Here is a 21,123-nt window from a genome sequence, read left to right as displayed (position 1 = left end):
GTTGTTGCCGTCTCCGCCCCCCCGGCATGAGGAAACGCAACGAGTCGGTCACGGTGGAGCATGAGCGCGCCGCCGCCGCTCCCGCGCCCCTTGACAAGGGCTGCAGCCTGAGGCACAGCCTGCGCCTGCCCGCCGCCGCCGACGTCGTCGACGCGGGCATGAAGCGACCGCTGGGCAGGTGAGGGCCGCCGGCGGGGCGTCCCGACGCCGGGCTTTGTTATCTCCCCCCCCCAGGCCGAGCCCACCGCCCCGCGCTGAAGAGATCCCCCCTCCCCCGGTCTCGGCCTCTCCGCCACCCGCGGGGCCTGCGGCCGCAGCAGCGTCTTCCCGCCCCTCTCCTCACCGGGAGCGGGGCCTCGGGCACCTCCTCAGCCCGTTGGCGGGGCTGTGTTTTGCAAGGAGAGGGAAAGGGCCTTTCCCGGGGCGGGGCAGGGAGGTACGTGGGAATTCGGGATGTTTCCCACCCGGGTTGCGCTTCCCTGGGTTTTGTGTGCCGGGTGAGCAGGTGCCGTCCCTTCGGATGCTTCCGAGTTCTCGGTACAAATAACTAATTAGAGAACGGATGGTAGCGGGTCCTGCAGACCCGGATCTGGCCAGCAAAGGCTGGCAGGATTTTTTTTTTTTTTATTTTTATACCTGAGCGTTGCTTCATCCAGCCCCCTTTGGTACAGGCAGGCGTTTGCCCGAAAAACATGGCTAGCACAAAATCCTCTCCTTCAGAGAGTGTATGTGGAGGAGCAGGGGCCTGCAGGTAGGATGTCTTTTCTTTTTGGAAAAAGCCGGTGCCTGTCAAAGTGATCTCTTTCCTATAAATGAATTGGATTTAGGTGTCGGTAGGAGAAGCTTATATGCGTGGCTCCATTAAAAAAGAGTTTAGCTGTGGCTTTTTGCTAGCTGTGCTAACATTTAAAACATTTTGTACAGATTTATGCTGGGAAAATGTTTGTGTTCCTTCATATAAAAAAGAAAATCTGTAACAATAGAAGCTGCTTACAAGCTGGAACCTTCTTCGTGCAAGATTTCAGGCGGATGTAATACACAATGAAGACGGACTCACAGTTGCAGAGGGCTGGGAAGGACAAGAGCCTTTTAGTTTCATCTACACCAGTATAGTGCGTTTCTCTGACCGCGTTTTGTAAGTGTGAAGAATATTTAATGGTCAAAATAGCTGTGTGGTTTGGGTAGCTGAAGCCAAATTGCTGTGCTTCAGGAATACAGCAGCCTGTTAAAAAAAAAAAAGCGCTTATCAGTGGATTTCTAGAAAACGAGCCAACGTGGCTGTTTCTCTGGTAAATTTTCTGAGAATTTTTCTGTTCTCATAAACAAAATTAACATTTGAAGATAACTTTTTCCTGTTCATTACATGGATTTTTGTCATGTTCGAAGACAGAGGCTTTAATGTTATTTCTTTTATTGGGTAATAGCTATTTAATTTTGTGCCCTGGAGGTAAACCTTTGGGATGTTGTCAGCGCTCTGTTCCTGTTATGACAAGCTTTTGGTAATTGAAAATGGCGCTGGGTTGATCTCTCCATTTCAATGACTGTGCAATAGATCAGTCTGTCAGAGCTCTGCTTTTATAACATTTAAAAATTCAGCAGATTTACTCCATTTGTCCGAGTGGATAACTTCTAAGACCAGTGGTAACCAAATGATGGCTTATTAGCTTCTTCAACATTATGAATGGCATTCAAGTACTTTTTACTGAAGTGGAAATGCTCCTTCAGTGATGAGCATTGAGCAAGCCCTAAGAGCACACAGCGCAGGCTGTTGGCTTGGTCTGACAGGCAGGTACTTTGTGGAAACCAGACATAGCACAGCTGTTAGATACGCAGTATTGTAAAGGCCAAGCTAAAAGCAGGGAAAACACATCTCATCTGTGGAAAGTTTTCTTGTATTTATTTCTCCATTTGCGCATTTTATAAATGGTCAGCAGGCAAATTTTCCTCACTTTCCTCCGTGTTGAGCCTTTGAAGCCTATTTCAGAAGTCCTTGAAGTCCTGGTGTTTTGGGCGTTTTCTTTTTTTTTTCTTCTTTTTGGATCAGGTGCTGTATTCCATACAGCTGTGTTTATTAAACTCTTGACACTGTAGAAAAGTCTTGTTTGTTTGGAACTCACTTTCCCTTTTCCACATCTCAATTTTTTTTTTTTTTGAGTCCTGTAGATCATCCTGTGCAGTGTTGCCAAAATGGTGTGTGTTTGTAACTGAGTAAAAGTGCAAAGCAGAGCAATGGCTCTCTTCTGTACTTCTGTTGTTTTTTTCTTTTCTGCTGTCCTGGATTGCATTGTCTGCCTTTCTTACTGACTTTCAATGGACCCCCTTTGACTTCTTCACCTTGTGAGCCTTCAGACAGTGGTTTGCAGGCAAGATGTCTGGGTCTGCCAATATGCTCCATTTACTTTTTCTACAGGGTAACAAATACACTGCTGAAGTGTGAATCTGAGCATGCAGGAATGAGAGGTCCAGGCAGAAGAAGGTAATGCCCAGAGATAAGGTTGTTGTCCAGAACAACCACCCTGAGTCAGGTCAGAGAGCTTTCTAGCTCTCTATCCCACCTTTGGCAGCGGACAGCAGTGGGTGTTTTAAGGAAGAACGTGAGGAGGGTGCATATACAGTGGACCTCCCTTGCGGGGCACCCTGACTGTGGCTAGTTATGTGGCCAACAAGTTGATGTATGAGCATTTAGATTCTCATATTTTAAGATGCAAAGTCATGCTGTTATTGCAGCATTCCTTATACTACTGGGTATAAAATCAGTGTTTGATTGTGTTGTTGTTACATCAGTTTTACTCCACAGCTCGCAGAAGCTGTAAGGAGGTGAAAACTCTGCTGCAAGGTTGCTGGGATGGTGGAGGTGGCATAATAGCTGGAACTGGGGATTTGTACCACAGCAAACTATTCTTAGCAGTATGCTCATTGATGAAATAGTTAAAATCAGCACTTCTGGTGGCTGTGAATTCTGTGTTCAGGGGAAGTGGGGCTGTCTGCATTTCATGGTGCTGTTATTTAGTCTCTCTGCAGACTTGGGAAAACCGCACGCATGTTCAGCTTTAGTATGTGGGTTTCCATCTTCTCTTTGTAAATGACACAAACTGCTGATTAGAAAAGCAAACCGACCCCACAGTAGCCTGAAGTGGCTGCGTAGTTCTGCAGCCAAGGACTGATCATGTGGCAGATCCCGTGGGTCCAGAGCGCGGGGGACTGCAGAGGCAGCGATGTTTGTAATTGCAGCAGTGACCAGGGCTGTAGAGCAGCAGCAGGGCTTGTGTGTGCACTTCCCCAGCAAGGCTCTTTCTGGTCACGTCTAGTTCCTCAGCAAAGGAAATAAATAGCACCATAACTGTAAATGTAAGTGATGTTTGTAGGATACAGTATTGACTTAGCAGCAGCAGCAGCTTATTCTTGCAGCAGTATTTTTGAATTTTACTAGCACTGTATTTGTCCCTCTGTTTTGGTTCAGTCATATCATCGCACTGTGTTCATTCAGCCAGGAGCTGAAACTCATTCTGAAAAGGTGCCTGTGCGTTTGAGCTACTCTGTTACAGAAAGTGTGTGTGTGTGTGCACATATGTATAACGGGGATGGGTATCTGATAAATAAGATTTATGTGGCTTCAGCTAGTGCGTACTGTAGTTGCTGTGGCTTTTCTTAAGTGGTTTACAAACAGAAAGGAACAAATATAGGTATTTCTGTTTTTCTTCATAGGTAGCAGTAAAATACAATATGGTGGTTATCTAAGAACTTTACCCGTAGCTACATTAAAAAACTGTGAACGATTTGTTTTTTTAAAGGAACGGAGATGTTTTGTCTGAAATGTATTAAATGCAGTACTAAAGAAGCAACATGCAGTGCTTGACTTTCCTGGTATGCATGTTTAGTGTGGATGGCCATTCCTCTAATATTTGTGTTATGATGCATTTTCCAGGTGGCGGTGTTTAAGTGCTAGATGGTTATTAAGGTAGCATTGTGTTTTGAGTAGTTGCTCTGACTTTGTGGTCAGTAGCTCTGATGTTCTGAGGAAATGCATTTGAGCAGCCTTAGGTATAGAAAACATTTATGTGGGAGCACAGAGAATAAAGAAAATCAAATGAGCTTAATACTGGCATTGATATCAAAGCAAATTCTCCTATTTAATTTCTGCTGAACCCTGATCCTTGTGGCAAAGGGTCACATGTATATTACCCTTCGCTTCTGTGACCTAGTCCTTATCTGTGCCTCATTAATCCCAGCCAATAGTCAGACTATAGGCCTGAAGTATGGATTTTGCCATTCCCTATTCTCCTACAAATACTTGTTTGCTGCAAATGTTAAAATGTGTTTCTGTCTCTTCATGCTGTGAAGCAGTGAAAAGCTGCAAATCCCATGTGCGTAAGCTGTATACCTTGATACTTTTGTCTTCCTGCGTTGCTGGAGAAGCCTGCTGTCCCTCAGGCTGCCTCTTCAGTTCTCTCTGTTATCTTCACTCTTAGCAGCCCCCTGTTCCTGGTACAGGTCCCTGCAAGGCGTGTTTTTGGCACACTTTCACTGGCCGTCCAGCCTGTGTATCCCACAAGCTAGATCTTTTTTGTCTGAACATATTACAATTTGGTGTAATTTCAGTTACATTGTAGTTACCCATGTTTGCCTTCTTGTTCGTTGTGTGCAGCTTTCTCTTGAAAGGCAGAAGGTTGCTTTTACGATACCCTTTCCTGGGCATTTTATGAAAATACAGTGAGGTGCTGAAGAGAAGAGGCTGCAGCAGTCTGCTGGTATCTTTCCCTCTGATGCAGCTGAATTTTCCTGGAACAGTGAGTGTGCCCAGGTGTGTCGAATGTGATGTGTGGTGACCCTTAGTGCCATCCTGCCCCAGCAGCTGAAGTGCTTCATGCCTTCCTGTGTCTCTTTGGATTTAAGCAGCAGTATCTTTCCTCTGACAGAAAACTTAGCCATGTCTATTATCTGTGTTCCCCTCCTCCCTCTGCCCCTTGTATCTCTAGGCTTAGCCCCTTTTTTCCTGATGTTACTTTGTCTAGAAGCATTCACATAGTCTTTTATGATTATTCCAGACTGGTCCTTGTAGCAGAGATGACAAATCTTTGAAATGTTCCCCTGCAAGTTTTCGTCAGTATCTTCCTTATGAATTTTTTTTCCCAAGTGAGTTTTGTGCTATTTTCTCTCTTAATTGCTGTCTTCAGGTTAAACTAGTTCCTTGTTAGTGCTCTTCAAGGAGGAAGGGGGCTGCTTGTATAGGGACATTTCATCAGTCATGCAGCTTTTTCACCAATTCCACCTTCCTGCTGGGTAGCTGCTGCTATTTCAGTTGTTCTTGAGCAAAGTTCGCAAAGGAGCTGTGAAATGGTTTCCAGTCACTTGCCTGTGCTTTCTTCCATAGTGAGTACAGGTTGAATACAGTTCCTCATTTGTATAAAATGTGTAAAAGCGGCTTGCTTTATGTGGGGATTTTTTTTGTAGCGTGGGGGTTTTTTTTGGCTACAATTCTCTTGAAGAGGATGCACAGTAATATTTTGCTCAGATCTGTTAAAAATGGGAGGGATTGTGTAATTACTTCCACGTGTGTCTGGCTTTTTTTTGTTTGTTTTATGAATGGGAACTCAGTGGCTGTGTCTAAATCCTGGTTTGTCTCATGCATTGTCAGCCATTTTGGCAGCTTATGGCTAAATGAGTGCCTCCGAATTGCTCCCAGGTTACCAGTTTGGGGCATTAGGTGTTCAGTCTCTGCATCATCTTCCCAATTTGTTCAGCCTTTGCAGACATTGTAATTCTCTTTCCTTGTGCTTATCTTCTCCCCCCTCTTTCTTAAAGATGTATAATTGATTCAGCAAAAATTGCAAAACTCCCAGCAATGTGGGGAGTTATTAGTTTTATTAGTGTGGGGTTTTTAATCTGGGATACTTTCTTTTTAAGGACTTACTGATTTGTGAGGCCATCATGTTGATGTGTAGCTGACAGTTCTGTGCCTCTGTGTTACTGTTAAAGCCTATCTTCTTTCACCATGTTCATCACTGACTTTTTGGTTTTTGTGTTTAAACGGGCATGGTTTACTCTCTCAAGCATCTCTTGAGACTCTAGCATTCTCTTGCAGGCCTGTCTGTATGATCTAAAATTTCTTTCCTTGGATGCAACTTTCCCATGAGTCTCTCTGGATTTTCTGTAGTAGAGCACAGCATTTTTCTGCTGCACCTGCTCTGTGTTATGTGCTCCTACAGTCTCATAGTCTCTGAGCAGTTTTTTCAAGTCCCCATATTTCTTATGGAGAACTCCACTCAGGCAGGCTTGCTTCAGACTGAAGACAGTTTGCCCTCTAGTTATGACTGAGTTTTGTGTTGGACTCCTTATTTCATTGCGGTGCTATACTTCTGACATCATGTGTGCCCCTGGGTTCAGTTGCTCTGCTTTAATGGTTTATGCCTGCATTAATAATTACTGCGGTGTTGCTAGTTGCTACTACTTTGTAATTCCTATATTTCTACTTTGGAGCTGTATGAATTGCAGACCTCTGCTTGTTTCATTCAGTATACCTAAACTTCCCAACATATGGATAGTTCCGGGTAACTCCTGGGACTGAGAGGACTTTCTAGTCGTCTGTGGAGTGAAGATGTCTGTGGAGACCAGGGTCTTCTCGGTGTTATCACAATCTTTTCTGTCCTTTCTTCTCAACTGGCCATTACCGGTTCCTTTGGGCATACCAGTGAGTATGATCGTGGGCTGGATTGTTGGCCAGTGTGATGCTGTGCTATAGGATGACCAGCTAAACTGAACTTCTAACATCAGCACAAGTCTTAGGTTCCTATATGTGCTTTCCCCTCTAGATATCCTTTTTTCCTCCAGTATCCCCATGTCTATTTCCAGCCTGTTTTCATTTACACAGAGGATCAATGGTCTACTTATGACAAGCTAATTTTTGAGGATGACTTGCTTTCATGCTATAAATGGCATGTAGTTGCTGAGCCAGGAATCAAGTTCTCTGCAGATGCAGTCACAGGTCATCACAGCGAGTCTGTAGGCTTTCTCCAGGATGCAATATATATGTGTTTCTTTTTGGTGAAAACAACATTGTGGTGTTTTCATTAAAACTAATGGTGGCGGCATCATTTCCTCTCCAGAATCCACTGCTGTGGTATGTGCAAGAAGCCCAGTATACCCAAGCAGGACTTCTGCTGTAGATGAAGAGTCCTGCTTGCTGAGTCCAGTTTCCTTTGAAAGGCACCATGATGTGCTTTTAGGAGGTTACAGCTAAGTTACTTGATCCTTCCAGGCCTGAAGGGCAGGTCAGTTTATTTTGGTAATCATGCCAGGATGTGAAATTAGTTAAATAGGCTTCTACAGCAATTCCCCTACAAAACTCTGGGTTTTGGAAACTTAGTGGGTAGCTGCACTGTAAGTGTCATGTTGTTGGTGTTACAGTAGTGGACAGCTTCTGACATCAAGAGTGAGTGATTGTAAGCAAGGGAGATTCACTAAGGCTGTAATGTGAGAGCACTATGTTAATGTAGCTGTGACTGAATCAGTACCACGAGAAGATTAAAAGAAAGTACTTCTGGTGTATTAAAAGGGTAACAGGAGACCTAGGAGACTTTAAAGTCATTAGCCTGAGTCAGAGTCTGTGCAATTTTAATGGTAAGAGTTAATTTGCAATTCAGTGGAAGAAGATTGAGCAGCTAAATATATATATCTACTAATGAAAAGAGATCTGCCCTGTGGAAGGGAGGTCTTAAGTGTAAAATGTGACAGGTTTGTCAAGATTACAGCCTGGCTGATGAAAGCATCAGTGGTAAAATTGTTTCTCCAAAGCACTTGACTTTGTACTGCAGTTTATTTTATTGAAAGGCTTTGCATTGCTAATGAAGAGTATGTTACCTCTATTGAAAACTGGCTCAGTGGAGAGTTATCTTGGAACTGGGGAGTTATCTTGGAATTCATGCTTGGGGTCAAAGTTGAGTAATTTTGTATATCAGTGTTGTGGTTTCAGCCCAGCCGGTAACAAAGGACCACGCGGCCGCTCGCTCACTCCTCCTGCCCCCCTCCGGTGGGATGGGGGGGAAAACGGAGGAGAGAAAAAAAAAAACCCCAAAACTGGAACCTCGAGGGTTGAGATAAAGGCAGTTTACTGGAACAACACACAGAAATTGCAACAACAACAACGGTACTAATGAAAGAGTATACAAAAAGAGTGATGCACAGTGCAACTGCTCACCACCCGGGACCCGACACTCCGCCACTTCCCCCACCGAAAAGTAGAGACCACCCCCCGGCCCGCTCCCCATTTATATACTGAGCATGGTGTGACATGGTATGGAATAGCTCCTTGGCCAGTTCAGGTCAGCTGCCCCGGCTATGCCCCCCACCTCCCAGGTTCCTGTAAAGAATTAACTCTATCCCAGCTGAACCCAGGACAATCAGCCATCCCAGTGATGAGACAATTACTGTTGGTAAAACTTGCAGGAAGAGAGGGTTGATGAGGGCTGATGAATAGGGCAGTCAGCAGTCCGGGGTAGCTGGTGAAATAGCAAAAAGGTCACCAGAACACAGGTTAAATGTAGCTGGCTGTAAGGCAGGATGGCAGGGGAGAGTGTAGAGGTTGTAACTGTGGGACGGGAACTGTGACAAAGAGTGAAGTTGTTCTAGGTAATCATCTCTGCAAGCTGTCATGTGTCCTTTCAGACCGGCCTGGCACGAGTATCGCCTATCCAGGAGTAAGGTTGCGATCTAGGCTTTGCTCTCTCGCCTTGTGGACACGCATCTCTTTCTCAAAGCAGTCAGTGTTGGTAAAACTGTGCAACACTGAGTTTCAGAAATCTGCCTCTTCCTTACTGAAGGCAATTTAAACTTGCAAGCAGGATCTCCTAATTTTAAACTCTATTAAGTGCCTTGATCATTTAAAGTGGGACTACTGAACTGAGCTAACAGGAAGGATATCTATGTTGACTTTCCAAATCAAAGTGTTTGTTTAACCCAGATTTATTTCAGTGTTGTAACTCTTACTGAGTAGTAGAGCAATAAAAAAGATTGTTAGGCTACAAAATTAACTTTTAAAACACAAACACTTGAAAATATTTGAAGTAAGTCCTACAGCTGCCTTCTCCTTGTTCAACACAATCTATCAAACCACACAAAGAGAATTTTAGAAATCAAAAGAAGAGCATGAAAACCCCAGGCATCGAAGTTGTCTTCTGAATCTAGCAAATAGCTGAAGCAAAACCTTCTAGTGGAGGGCATATAGGATTTGAGTAGTGCAAGTAGTTCGATCTTTGTGGAGGTTTTTTTTTTAAAATAAAAATCCTCCCCTGATAGACTGGCCAGTTTCACTTTTTTCAGTAACTGCCATGTCTGAATGGATGCTGAATGGCTTTAAGCACAGATAACAGAATATAGAATTCCTCTTTTAACATCTCTTAAGCCCAGAGTTTTTCGCTCATATCAAGCTTGGGAAGAGATAACAGTGTTCTTTGGTTACCTCCCTGTTGTGTTTTAGTAGGGGTGACGTGTGAATAGCAAGAGCTGTTGTTCCTTCTCAGCCTCTGAAAAGAAGAACCGATGGATGGGCCAAAATGTGGGCTCTGCCTTTCACTTATACGATACACTTCTTGCACATCAGGCACCGGACGAAGAAGGGTAGCTGAGATTTCAAATATTCTTTCCTGTAGTATCTGTGCTGCTGTTTTAATACAATCATTCTCATTTAGAATCAAATTAGTACCCACTTAAAATGCTGGTTAGTTCTTCTTGCAAAAGAGATGGGTGTTGAATAAATGAAATGAGGTCATGTGGAACCTCGTCTCTCTTGTTACTGTAGGTGTGCAGAATAAAGGACGTTGTGTGGGATAACTGAAAAAAAACCCCAAACCAAACCGTCTTGGAAGAGTACTTTTCAGTGGGATATATGCTAGCTCAGATCAGAGAACAGTAAATGCATTTACCCTGACTAGAGGCTGATTTGCCTTCCCTGGCAGTAAAGTTCCCCTGGGGTGACTTTTCTGAGACAGAGTAGCCTACGCAAATGAGGGTGATGTAACTGGAGCTTTGGAGTCAGGGCTTTCAGGTTGCAGCATCCTTGCTTGTGCAGGAAAGTGTGTGCAAGGTGTTTAAGGATAGAGTAGATTTTTAGACTTCCTTGTGATTCCCCAGGAAGGGAAGCCTGGTTCTGTTTTCTTCCCTAAGGCAGTCCTATCTCACTTTTTGTAAAGTTTTGATTGGTTTCAGAGCACCTTTAGGAAGCAGGAGTAAAGCTGGCAACGTCGGTTTTATACTGCTGAATATGAAAACTGTGATTTGGACACAATCATTGGAAATGTCCCATTCTCTTGTCCTTGAAAATCCAGCAGAAATAGAGTGAATAACCTTTTCTTTCAGTTTCTGATAGTTTTGTGCTGTCTCTAGTAAAGCGTTCTTTTCCCCTTTTGACTACCGGAGTAGGGACCACGTTTTGCTTTAAACTGTGGTAGGCTGATGCACAGTGCTGCAAAATGTTCTGTTTCTGTGTAGTTAAGTAGAAATTCCAACACCTGCTTTTCACCTTTGTTGAGTATGTGTTTTCTGGCTTGGCTCTTCAGAGTTCTGTAGTATTAGCAAAGGCTCTGGTTTTAATTTTTGTTAATTTTTCTGTCCTTTTGGGATTGTTTCCTCAACAAGATGATAGCTAAAGCTGGAATCCCTGAATAAAGCACCGATGAAAGCAGGAACAGATTAATCTTCCTGGCTGTATGCAAAATAACCCCCTGTTCAAGGTATGTCAGAGGCTGACAGCAGTTCTGTATCTGTTCATACATCTGTTCTTTAACCATGGCTGTTGCTTTATGGCCATGCACTGTTTGCTAAGCCACCCTTTTTAAACAGGTCACAATTACAGAGGGCAGTGTGACTGCCAGCTAAATGTAACTGTGCTCAGCTGACGGTCAGCATATGTAATGTTTTGGCATTGTTTCGCGTTCTTGTTTGCTTGTATGCATCTAACAGGAACTGTTGGTTCATTGTAATCAAAATGTATTACTAATGATGTGTTCTGCATCTAAAAGGTGGCAGTATCACTGCTAACACAAAAGCGTTTTTTTTTGCTTCAGACTTCCAAGGAGGAATGGCTTCTGATCTCTGCCAGCAAAAGCAGAGCTCTCTCAATTAGACAAATATAAGATGACCATCTTCATGCATTTAAAAGGAAAAAGGTCTACAATACACAAATGAGACTCTTGCTCAGGTGGTCTAAAAGAGAGCCAGAGGCACAGAGCCTGGCAGTAGTGGTAATTCTCAAGCTGTGTGGCTGTCTCCCAAAAACTGTTGTGTGAAAAGAAGATTTCATGCCCACAGAGTTGTGCAGCTTGGAAATATGGACCTGTTCATACATGTGTATCCGTAGGAACAAAGTCCTGTTATTGCTGCAAGGTTAACACACGCATGCACGTCTGGTGGATTTACAGCATGTTAACAAGTTTTAAGTGGTGGTAGGGGAACTGGCTTGGCCGTACTGTATGCTTTTTCAATTATGGTATGCATTCAACAGGCAAGTGGCTTTATGTTAAACGGCAGTTGGGAGCTGTGGTGGAATATTACATGTCTAAATTGGTTCTGCTCTTGAACCTTTGCTTGTGCACCCCAATATTCCTCCTCGTGAAGGAGAGTGTGATAGTACAGCTCATTTCTCTCTGCTTCAATAAAAATCCAACTCAGCTGCTCTCAAGCTCCGGTTTTGCACTTCTGGTGCTGTTTCAGTTTTGTCGTGTTTATGTTCTGTTTTTTCCTCTTTCATTTGCAGACAGCTTTGCGTTCCCCAGCTCATGGACTATTGAGAGGGCTGTGCCTTTAATATAAACCAGCTGTCAGCTGCGAAATGAGTGGAAAACTTAAGAATTCAGTAAACACTGTGGAGGGAGTGTACTTGCACCACAGCGGTATCTCAATGCCAAGCTTGCCTAAAATCTAGTGTGGGTGACTTCAGATTTGATTAGTGTCAGCAGCGTTGCTGGGGAGCTACAGAGAAAGCATATTCTTAGAATTTAAACAAATGGTTCATACTGGAAAGGTTCTGGTGCAAACTAAACAGCTGCTGCAGAAGATGCATTCAAGGCAAGTCAACAACCTTAAAACCCTAATCCCCAAGCCTTCTTTTCTGTCCCAAAAGTCAATTGTTCAGTTGCCTAGGGTATAATTATTCATTGTTTGCTGCATACTTAAAATAACAGAAGCATCTGCTCCCTTATTCTTCAAACACAGCTTTCGGGTTAATCTTGTCACACACAATTCACACTAATGGCAACACCATTTTACCTAAGTATTGAAAAGTAACATAGCTGTTGCTTAGGTCATGCTGTCAGTATACATTTTAAATAAATCAGTGCTGTATTGCCGAGTGTTCAGCTCATTCTTGTCTCCTGGTCTGTGACACACATGTCGGTTTCATGCAATTAGAATGTAGGTTATCAAGACTGATGGTCCAAGCTCCTGTCCTTCAAAGGAAGTATCAATACTTACAGTGATTTAATCAGACAAGCAGTGTTGCTACTACCTTTCAGGGGTAGTCAGCTTAGGCGATGGTTGTGAAGGAGAGCCCAAGGCATGGCATTGGGAAGGGACAGGATGCTCGAGGGGGAAGAATTAGATGTAGCTCCCATGTCCTTGTCCTGTGGGGTGTGAATAAATGCTTGTTTGTGTGAGCCTTTCCCTACCTTGCTTCATTTGCTCTGCTTTTTGCAAACATGTTTCACTGCCAAAGGCCTATACCTTACCTGCAGGCTGCTCCTTTATTTCTGCTCATTAGCATTGTACACCAACTTGCCTTTCCTTCACTTTATGGGCTTCACTTATTTTTCCTGCTGTGCTCTGAGTCCCTATATGACCCTACCTGGCATTTCATTGCTATTGACTGACTGATTAGCAGTGCCTTCCCTTTCCCCTTACCCTTAGTGCTCATGCAACGTTTCCCTGTCTTGGTGCACTGGAATCTTGATTCTTGCAGGTCCTACTCAAGATCTTTCCCTATTCCACAAGCTGAAATGTAGTTATTAAGGTCTTGATAGCTGGAGCTTGCTGGTCCCGTCTGAAAAAAACAATTAATTGAGATGCTTTCCTTTACTTTGCAGTTATATGTCTTGGAGAGACAGACCTGAGTTCTTGTAAATTACTAGCTAGATGGCTTCCTTCTTGCTGTTTATTGTTTTAAGTTAATGTTTAATCACTTGATATTAATCAGAAGGAGGCACAGAAGCAGTCTAAGTGAAAGTCTGGCCTGCAAGAGGGCAGCTAGGTAATGAAGTGGTGGACTGGGGAATTTTGGGAGCTTAAAGTTTCAAACCTCATCTGTATTCAGGTAGTTGGAACAACACTGCCTGAAGCTCTTACCCCAGCCAAAAGGAGGTGCCCTGCAGACAACAGCTTGTTTTGGGGCTGAAATGGGTAAGAAAGCCTCAGGGAAGAGCTTGGGAATAGACAGTTTGCAATGAAGGGAGGGAAAGGACATTGCTAAGAGGAATGTGTTTAAGGCGGCAGTTGTACGGTCTTTGTAAGCTGATGCCACTGCCAAAAGAAAAGGTCCTGGAGGCTCCTTCTTTGGGCAGGCTTTTCTACCACAGCTGCTAAACCATGTCTACAAGCTGATCAATTTGAAAAGCTAATTTTATATGTATTTGCATGTGTCTGCTGTGATGCGTGTACAGGTTCAGGTCTTTCCTACGATGAATCTTCTTTTACGGCCTCATTAACATTTGCCAACTTCAGTCTGCATGGGTATGGACGTGAATGGAAAGTGGGATAAACTGCATAGTTTACCCATGTAGAGCTTGTCAAATGAACTTGGGTAACTTCTCTGACTGAAAGGTGATGTGTGTGTGGTTTTTTGTTTTTTTTTTTTTAAAGATGACAGAAATCTAGCAGGCCTAACTGAAGGCAGCATTAGTAGCCTTTTGATTGGTGTTACATAGGACATTGTTAATGGAAAATAAGGGGTGGGGTGCTGAAAGTGCTGATTAACATATAGGCAAAATATTCTGGTTCTGATTGCTGACATGCAGCACTTCCCTGGAGCTGTGTATGCAGCTTTCACTGTCTTTCTATGGTACTGCCATGAACAGAGAAATAAGCTAGTGCTTATGACAGCTTTCTGCTGTGCTTCAGAAATACAACATACTCTTCAGCAACAAAAAAAAAAAGGAAGAAAGCATTTTTTGCTTTGCAGCAAAAAAACCAAAATTCAGTAGCTGGCAGTGTTTTTCTGTGGTTAGAACAGTTTGAATCTCCTGTCAAATGCTCACTCAGAAGGTTTTATGGGTGTACTGACAACTCCTTGTCAATGCTGGGTTTTGAGCTTTTGCCTCTGCTGGGACACTTTCACTTTCCATCACTGTTGGTGGTGTGTCTGTTTAAAAAATAAGCTGTCATATATTCCAAGGAACCTGAAGGTGGAGCTTGCACGTTTGAAAACATTCTCAAAAAAACTCAACTTGCCTTTCTTTTCTAGCTTTTTTATAAAAACCCATAGGCTTTAAATTAGTTGCCTTTTCCACTACCTTATTAAGCCTGTTATTCCTGTTAATTTGTCTTTTAATTAAAAGAGAAATAGTAGAACATCCCAACTGTTTGCTCCTGGGTACAGTCAAACTAAGTAGGCTGTGGGAACTATGGAGTGGAGTAGATTTTCCTGGGCTGGGTCTCTGCTGGTAGAGGCTTGAATGCCTTGCTCCATCCTAGCTTTTTAAGGCCAATATTTAAGAAGGTGTGCTTAGTGTTTTATTCACACGCCCCCTTTCCCACTTTCTCACCTCTGCCTACTGGTTAAATCTTTATTCAGCTTTTGAAGTACTCTGGTACCCTTCTCTGTTTCTAGGAAAAATCACTGTTCAGTGAGAAGTCAGCTGGTCTGATTTGTTGTGTGAACCTGGCGAAATTTAGTCTGTCTAGGTCAGCTCTGCATTGCCAGAGGGACGTTCGTGAAGCGTGGGCTGTTGTACTTTGCCAGGAGTTGGTAGGAGGAATTAAGCAGACAACTGTTTTAGGTAGTGTGTCCTTTGTAGGACGAGGGAATAGACTGGGTTACTTCTCGGGATCTCTTATAACCTCTTTATTGTTCATGTATCTATGACATGACTAAAATAGTCCCTGATTTCAGATGCTTTTCTTAAGTCGAATGATGAACGTTTTGGATGCTACAGTGATGAAAGTCATAGGATTAGGTATTAATTTGTCTGTTGCATCTTCTGTACCTTTGGCATAGAATGGAAATTTACCTTGTGTTAATTGAGTGATACTTCCTGGTAACAGATCTAACAACTTCTACTGTTAATGCTTGGCCTTTATGTGCAGATAGATTTGTACTTGAATTATAGAGGCTGTCAAAGAACAAACAGATACCTAACCTTTTCTGTCTCGTCCCAATAGCTGAAAGATCAGGTTGTCTTTTGCAGCATCAAAAAGTAAATCGTGTCCTTCACAGACATGGCATGTGTCAGTAACAATTTATTCTACTGCTGGATGCTTGGAAAATCGTTAAGTCCTTTACCCTTTGTAAAAATATGCTCTGCACAGCTCTTTGCAATGTAGTATCTTCATTCTTTTGTAGAAGTGCTGAAGTGATGAAACTATACTGCAGTCTAGATTTCTAGAGAGAGACTAGACTATTTCTTCAGAAAGAGCAAAGGTTCAAGATTTTAAGGAACTCTTCCTAGGAGGTGGCAAAGCAATCTGGTAGAGCTAATTTTCTTCTTGTTTTTCAGATCTTTCCAAGAGCAAAGATTTTTAGGAATTTATTGAAACTAAAAGCCTCTGAGGATGCAGATACCCATGCAGTTTATGTCCATGATTTTTGGGGGTTGTTTTATGAAACAAGCTTGGGGAAAAAAATGAGTAATGCCTTTACATTTGTGTCTTGTTTCCAGGATTGTGGTTTATGATTTTTTTTAGATGATCACTTAATCCCTAGAATAGCAAGGTGAGTTTGGCACCTTTGATTTTTCTTTTCAAGTTGTTTTGCAGTGAACTGATCCTGTTAAAAAGGATCCTAATGCCAAAGGGAGGGATCAGTTGCTCAGAATCTAAGAGTTCTGGTGGATACTGCTGTGTTCCCACTGGCTTTCAAGAACTCGGGGGAAGATCTGTTTTCAGGATTGGATGAATTTTCTATAATTCAACCTCCCTGCTCTCTATACAGTACCTCCAGTGAAGCAGAATTAAGGCTTGGCTGCAGACTTTTCATTGAGAATTCTGCATAGCTGGGCTCGAAATAAAAGAATCACGTGTTTGCCTATTTGCCCTATGCAGCTTCGTTCACTGTGCACGGAAACAAGGAAGGGACAAACCCTTTGACATTTGCATCTTTTCAGTTTGCATTTGGCTGCACATAAAGCAGGCTTTGCAGCAAACCAGAGGAGAAGACTACCCATATTAATCTTGTAGTGGAAAATTACTTTGGTGTATGTCATTGTACAAGCTGTCTAAAAGCTGCTGGTAACGTTTGGAACTGGAGATAAGACCCACCGGCTGCCTGAGAACTCCCATTCAGGAGCTGAGAGGCTTTCTCTGAATGTGCTTTCACACAGTTGGAAGGTTTTTTGCTTTTCCTTTTTTATTTTCCTGGCAGGGAACAAGTGAAATAAAACAAAAGATTAATCAGCTTGAGTGGCTTGGATGGCCTCTGTGGGGGGAGAAGAAAGATTGGGTGATCCTTTCACCCTTCAGGACCTTTAAGAAGGAGGAGCCCTGTGCAACACCACTGTCCAGACTTTCTATAGGAAGGGAAGACAAATGCTCTTGAAGATCCTACCTGGGCTAGAAACCATCCCTTGTTTAAAGGAAGGCTGGAAGGCTTGCCGGTGACTTGATGTGTGGCCTGTCTTGCCCTGTGCGTGGCTGCTGTGTTGTTTCTGTATGCCGCTGTATGCTTGGGGCTCAGTTGCAGTTTCCAGGTTGTAGAATAGGTTGGTCTGGGTACAACACTGTTTACCCAAAGAAATTCATCCCAGTCCTTTAAATTCCCTTTGACCCTCAGTTTTTTGAATCTTTTGCCCATGCCTTTGTCTCCTTCTTGATTGTCATGCTCTTGATCCTTGTCTGTGAGGAGGAATGTATTGATTTTTTTTTTAAATGTTTTCTGTTAGAAAAGTGGGGGAATGTGTTCTTGTTACACCATTATTTATGTTATTTATTTCTTCCTCTACCACCTTAAAAGTAACTTTTGTCACCTGGTAATCAGGAGGTACCTTGCGTGACCAAGAATGAAAATAGTGTTGGCTCTCCACATCCCATGCTCTGAATTCCTGCTGGGAAAGGATTGTCAGTTTGCAGTTTGAACAGCTGATGATTCGAAGGACACCAGAGCAAGCCAGAGAAACAGCATTCGCTGAAGAAACGTAGTCTTGTATTTGGGTGTCTGTGAGCATTTTGTTTTACCATTGCCTCTGCTGGATGGCAAAGGCCACGTGGGCTGTACGTGCATTTGTCTGTAGGTCCTTTTGGGACTGCAAGCCCAGCGTTTGTGTAAATTTGGTTCTTGCTAGGCTGCAGCTCTGTTGATACCAGTCTCTTGTTTCGCCCTTGGCCTGTCCTTTCACCCTTGTAGCACAGCTGATAAGGAGATCCCAATGGAAACTCTTCTGGCGTACTTCTGACGCAGAAGTGATTCAGGTGCTCTCCAGGGAAATTATTTTAATCTGAATCTGCATGCAGAACACACCACAGTAGCATGGTCATTGGACACTCTCTGTTCATGAAACCTCCCAAGTTTGCTGGAGAGGAGGGAGGAACACCAGTACTGTGAATTGAAATATGCCCATATTAAATTTGCTTGCCTCTGTTGCTCTTTGCAGACACGCTGTAATTGTGGACCATGGCTTGAAATCCCTGTTGTGTGATGGTACAGTACTTAAATCTTAGTTTGGCAGTCATTTTCCATGGTTAGATGAAGGATGTTTGTGCCTGCAGTTCTCTTGGTGCTGGTAGAGTAAAGGCAGCACACTTAGGAGAAGCTGTCATGAAGAGGACCCCCAGCTTCTCCTTGCCAGCCAGGTACTCTTACTGTTTGCCCAAATGCAAAATATGCTTGTTCTGAGTGAATATAGGACTTTTGTCTAGGTGTAAGTTACCAGGAATATTTTCCGTTTCTGATGTCATACTCACAGGAAAGACTTTCTTCTTTCAGATTTAAATATGTCTGGAGAGAGACTGTATCTTCAGATCCACTTTGGAAACCTGCGTGAAGCAAAAACTACTTCATATTTTGCCTGTGTTTGGACAGAACCCAGAAGCTGGGCAGAGGGAGAAAATGTGATGTCAGTGGGGATTTTTTTGATTTTTGGGGTGACTTGGGGTTGGGTGTTTTGGGTAGGTGTGGGGTTTTTTTTGTTGTTGGGTTTTTTGGTTTTTAGACATTACTTCATTGTTCCTAGAAATCTGTTTATGGTATTCTTCAATGTCCTCAGTTTGCAGCTGCTTATTCTCTAACTCACTTGTATTTTCTAACTAAGACTGACTGAGTTTCCTGGTGAAAAGGGGGTCAAACGTATGTTGCTGCTGCCTTTTCCTGAGCACACCAAAAGCTCCATATACAAGACATTTATTTCCTGAAATAGCTTTTCTGCAGAGCAAGAACAGTTTAATTTAGCTAAATTGCTCACTAAAGACTTACCTGATAATTATACAACGTCTGTACTTCAGCACGTTGTCTTGGATTTATCGGGAGAAGAGATGGATAGTTGACAGAGGCTTTGCCCTGGTTGCATTTTAAGTAGACATCTCCCTGGAGATGAGGTGTAAATGTCACGTTACCGATTAGCATTTGGTGTGGGGTACCAGAGCAAAGGAAGAAATGTCTCAGTTCAGTCTCAAAAAAAGAGAAACTAAAATCATTCCTGAGCTCTGACAGCATTACTCGGGCAATGTAGTCTTCAACATTTTCTGTTCCTGGTTCCAGTTTGTGGCTGGGTCATGCCGAGTGCTTTTGCAACCCAGACATCTGAAGAACCTGTGTTTGATGTGCTCTGCTTGTGCCTGGAGGAGTTCAGACCTGACTCTGGTGCCTTTCTAAACAAGTGGGATTTTTTTCTGTAGGACTGAAATCCTGGTTGTATGCAAAAATCCCCAAGGAGAGCTGTGTTTGGCTGCATCAGGATCTGGGCCCCAGGCAGGACAGCTTGCTGGAAAGCCCCGTCCTGTCTGGTTGCTCACCCATGTTACCGTTCTCAGCGGGAAGGTGGTGATGGCAACTACTTCTCAAGTGTGAGGTGAGAGGAAACTGTAAGGTTCTGTTAACTCTGAGCAACCAGCCAAACGACAAAAAGTTTTAACTAAAAGACACACTTCTCTCATTGAAGAGAGCTAAATTATATCCTGATTGCTAAATGTCAACTACATGTTAGCTACCTTTCAGTGATCTCTCCTCCCCTTCTCTTCCACAAACCTTTTCCAGGGATGGAAATAGGCAGTAGGTGCTAATGTGGGGGTGGTTGTGGAAAGCTGGTTTTGAGAGTGGAGAGCTGTGATTAGCCCAAGCAAAATGTTGTGTGGGGTTTTTTTTTTCCAAAGTTGTAGGGTTTGCATGTGTGTTTAGCTGACCTTACAGCATTTCACAGTGGATTGGTCTGCAGAGCCGGGCTGTACAGTACGTCTGCTGGGTGCCTCTCAAAGACCACAACTGTAGGCAGACTTTCTGTGTTGCTTGTTACTGCTTCTGCACTCAGGACCTCTGCCTCTTTTGCCTCTATTTGCTGCTCTCCATGGGGCAGAGGTGGGTCAGTCTAAGGCTTTGGTACTCAATAATGTTCTTGTAAAGCCCCTGTTTTGTACTGTTTCCTCTGTCAGTCCTTTGCTGTTTCTGCTTTCCTTAATACTTTAGGAAACTGGGCTTGAGGTGTGGAAATGTCACTGGAAGCCTTGCTGGCTTTCTTCACCTCTTCATTGTCAGGTTTGCCATGGGAAGTATTAAAATCTGTTGAACCTTTCGACATGGACTTGTTGCAGTCAGAGCTGGTCGGCAGTGTCTTAGTGACGTATTTTTTTTTCACTCTTGGAAAATGCAGTTCCTTTAGCTTGTCAAGAAAAGTGCATCAGTTTTGATCTAGATGTTTCTGGTTCCTGGGTGCGAGGAAACAGACAGCTACTTGTAGGCAGGCAGTAGTGTGATGAAGGCAGGTTTTGGATGGATAGGAGGATCAGCTATTCCCTGTGAGTATCCTGGCAATCCTGTCAAAAACTTACTGGGTGGGGTGGTGCTGTTGGAGCGTCTCCTTTTTCACTGTGCTGAAAAACTGTTCCTGAGAGTCTTGGCTTTAGCCTAGGACTACAAAGCTGTTGAGATGTTGAAGATTTTGGTAGGTGATTAAACTATTTCCATCCCAGTTCTGTCTGTACACTTGTATTTCTTGTAGAAATGCTTTAAAAAGAGGTCTTCAGGCTCTCTTTTTGATAGTTTATACTAGCTGACAGTGTTCAAACCCTCTCAGCCCTAGTGTGGAGCAAGTTCTGTGTGTCAGCCCCTAAAATTGCCAAATGGGAGATTAATAACTTCATGCCTCTTGGAAAAATTGATCTCTGCTTTCAGCTGCTGGCAGTTCCCAATACTGAGAACTGGTTGCTCATTGGCATGCAGCGTCGTTCCTGCTTGAGACTGTCTGCTGGAAAGCAAAGAAAGTTGTGTTGCCTGAAGAGTTTACATGCCTTTTAGTTCTTGACTGCAGTGATAGTTGAGGGCCTCAGTGTTTCTGCCCATAAAATGTTAATCAACTAGACCATTAGAAGTACACCTTTATGTATATGTACATGCATATATATGTATATGAGCGTGTATGTGGTAATTATTCTGAGCCAATAAAGTATATTTTGAGAAAAATTGTTTAACTAGCTGCTGTGTGGTTCTTTTGATTTTTTTGTTTTTGTTTGTTTGTTTTTGTGGTGTTGGTTTGGGTGTTGGTTTGTTTTTTTTTTTTTAGCTTATTCCTGATCAGACTATTTAGGAGAAAACAGAAATAAAGTGTTGGGGCAATTGCTCCAGACTCAGTCTGGACACATAGAGAGTGATGCTGCAGATAAGATTAATTTCATAATGTTTTATAACTTAGATTTGCTTTCCAGAGCATTGAGAGGTATGAACCCTTTTAGCAGAATGTCTGCTCCAGTCTGTACATGAGATCACGTGTAATTTTATCAGTCTCA

General features: G+C 43.1%; 1 protein-coding gene across 1 annotated transcript in view; it reads left to right on the top strand.

Annotated features, from left to right (window-relative positions):
- Positions 1 to 13: 13 nt before the first annotated feature.
- ABHD12 (abhydrolase domain containing 12) overlaps positions 14 to 21,123 on the top strand; it is a 46,911-nt gene continuing 25,801 nt past the window's right edge. Inside the window, exon 1 of the mRNA XM_010577816.1 lies at positions 14 to 178. Coding sequence (XP_010576118.1) covers positions 27 to 178 — 152 coding nt within the window. The 5' untranslated portion in view covers positions 14 to 26. The remainder of the gene's footprint in view (positions 179 to 21,123) is intronic.

This window comes from Haliaeetus leucocephalus, unplaced genomic scaffold (assembly GCF_000737465.1).
Source record: "Haliaeetus leucocephalus isolate CR32 unplaced genomic scaffold, Haliaeetus_leucocephalus-4.0 Scaffold577, whole genome shotgun sequence".
Classification (NCBI taxonomy): domain Eukaryota; kingdom Metazoa; phylum Chordata; class Aves; order Accipitriformes; family Accipitridae; genus Haliaeetus; species Haliaeetus leucocephalus.
Note: the sequence above shows the minus strand (reverse complement) of the source record. Positions and strands in the feature narration are given on the sequence as shown.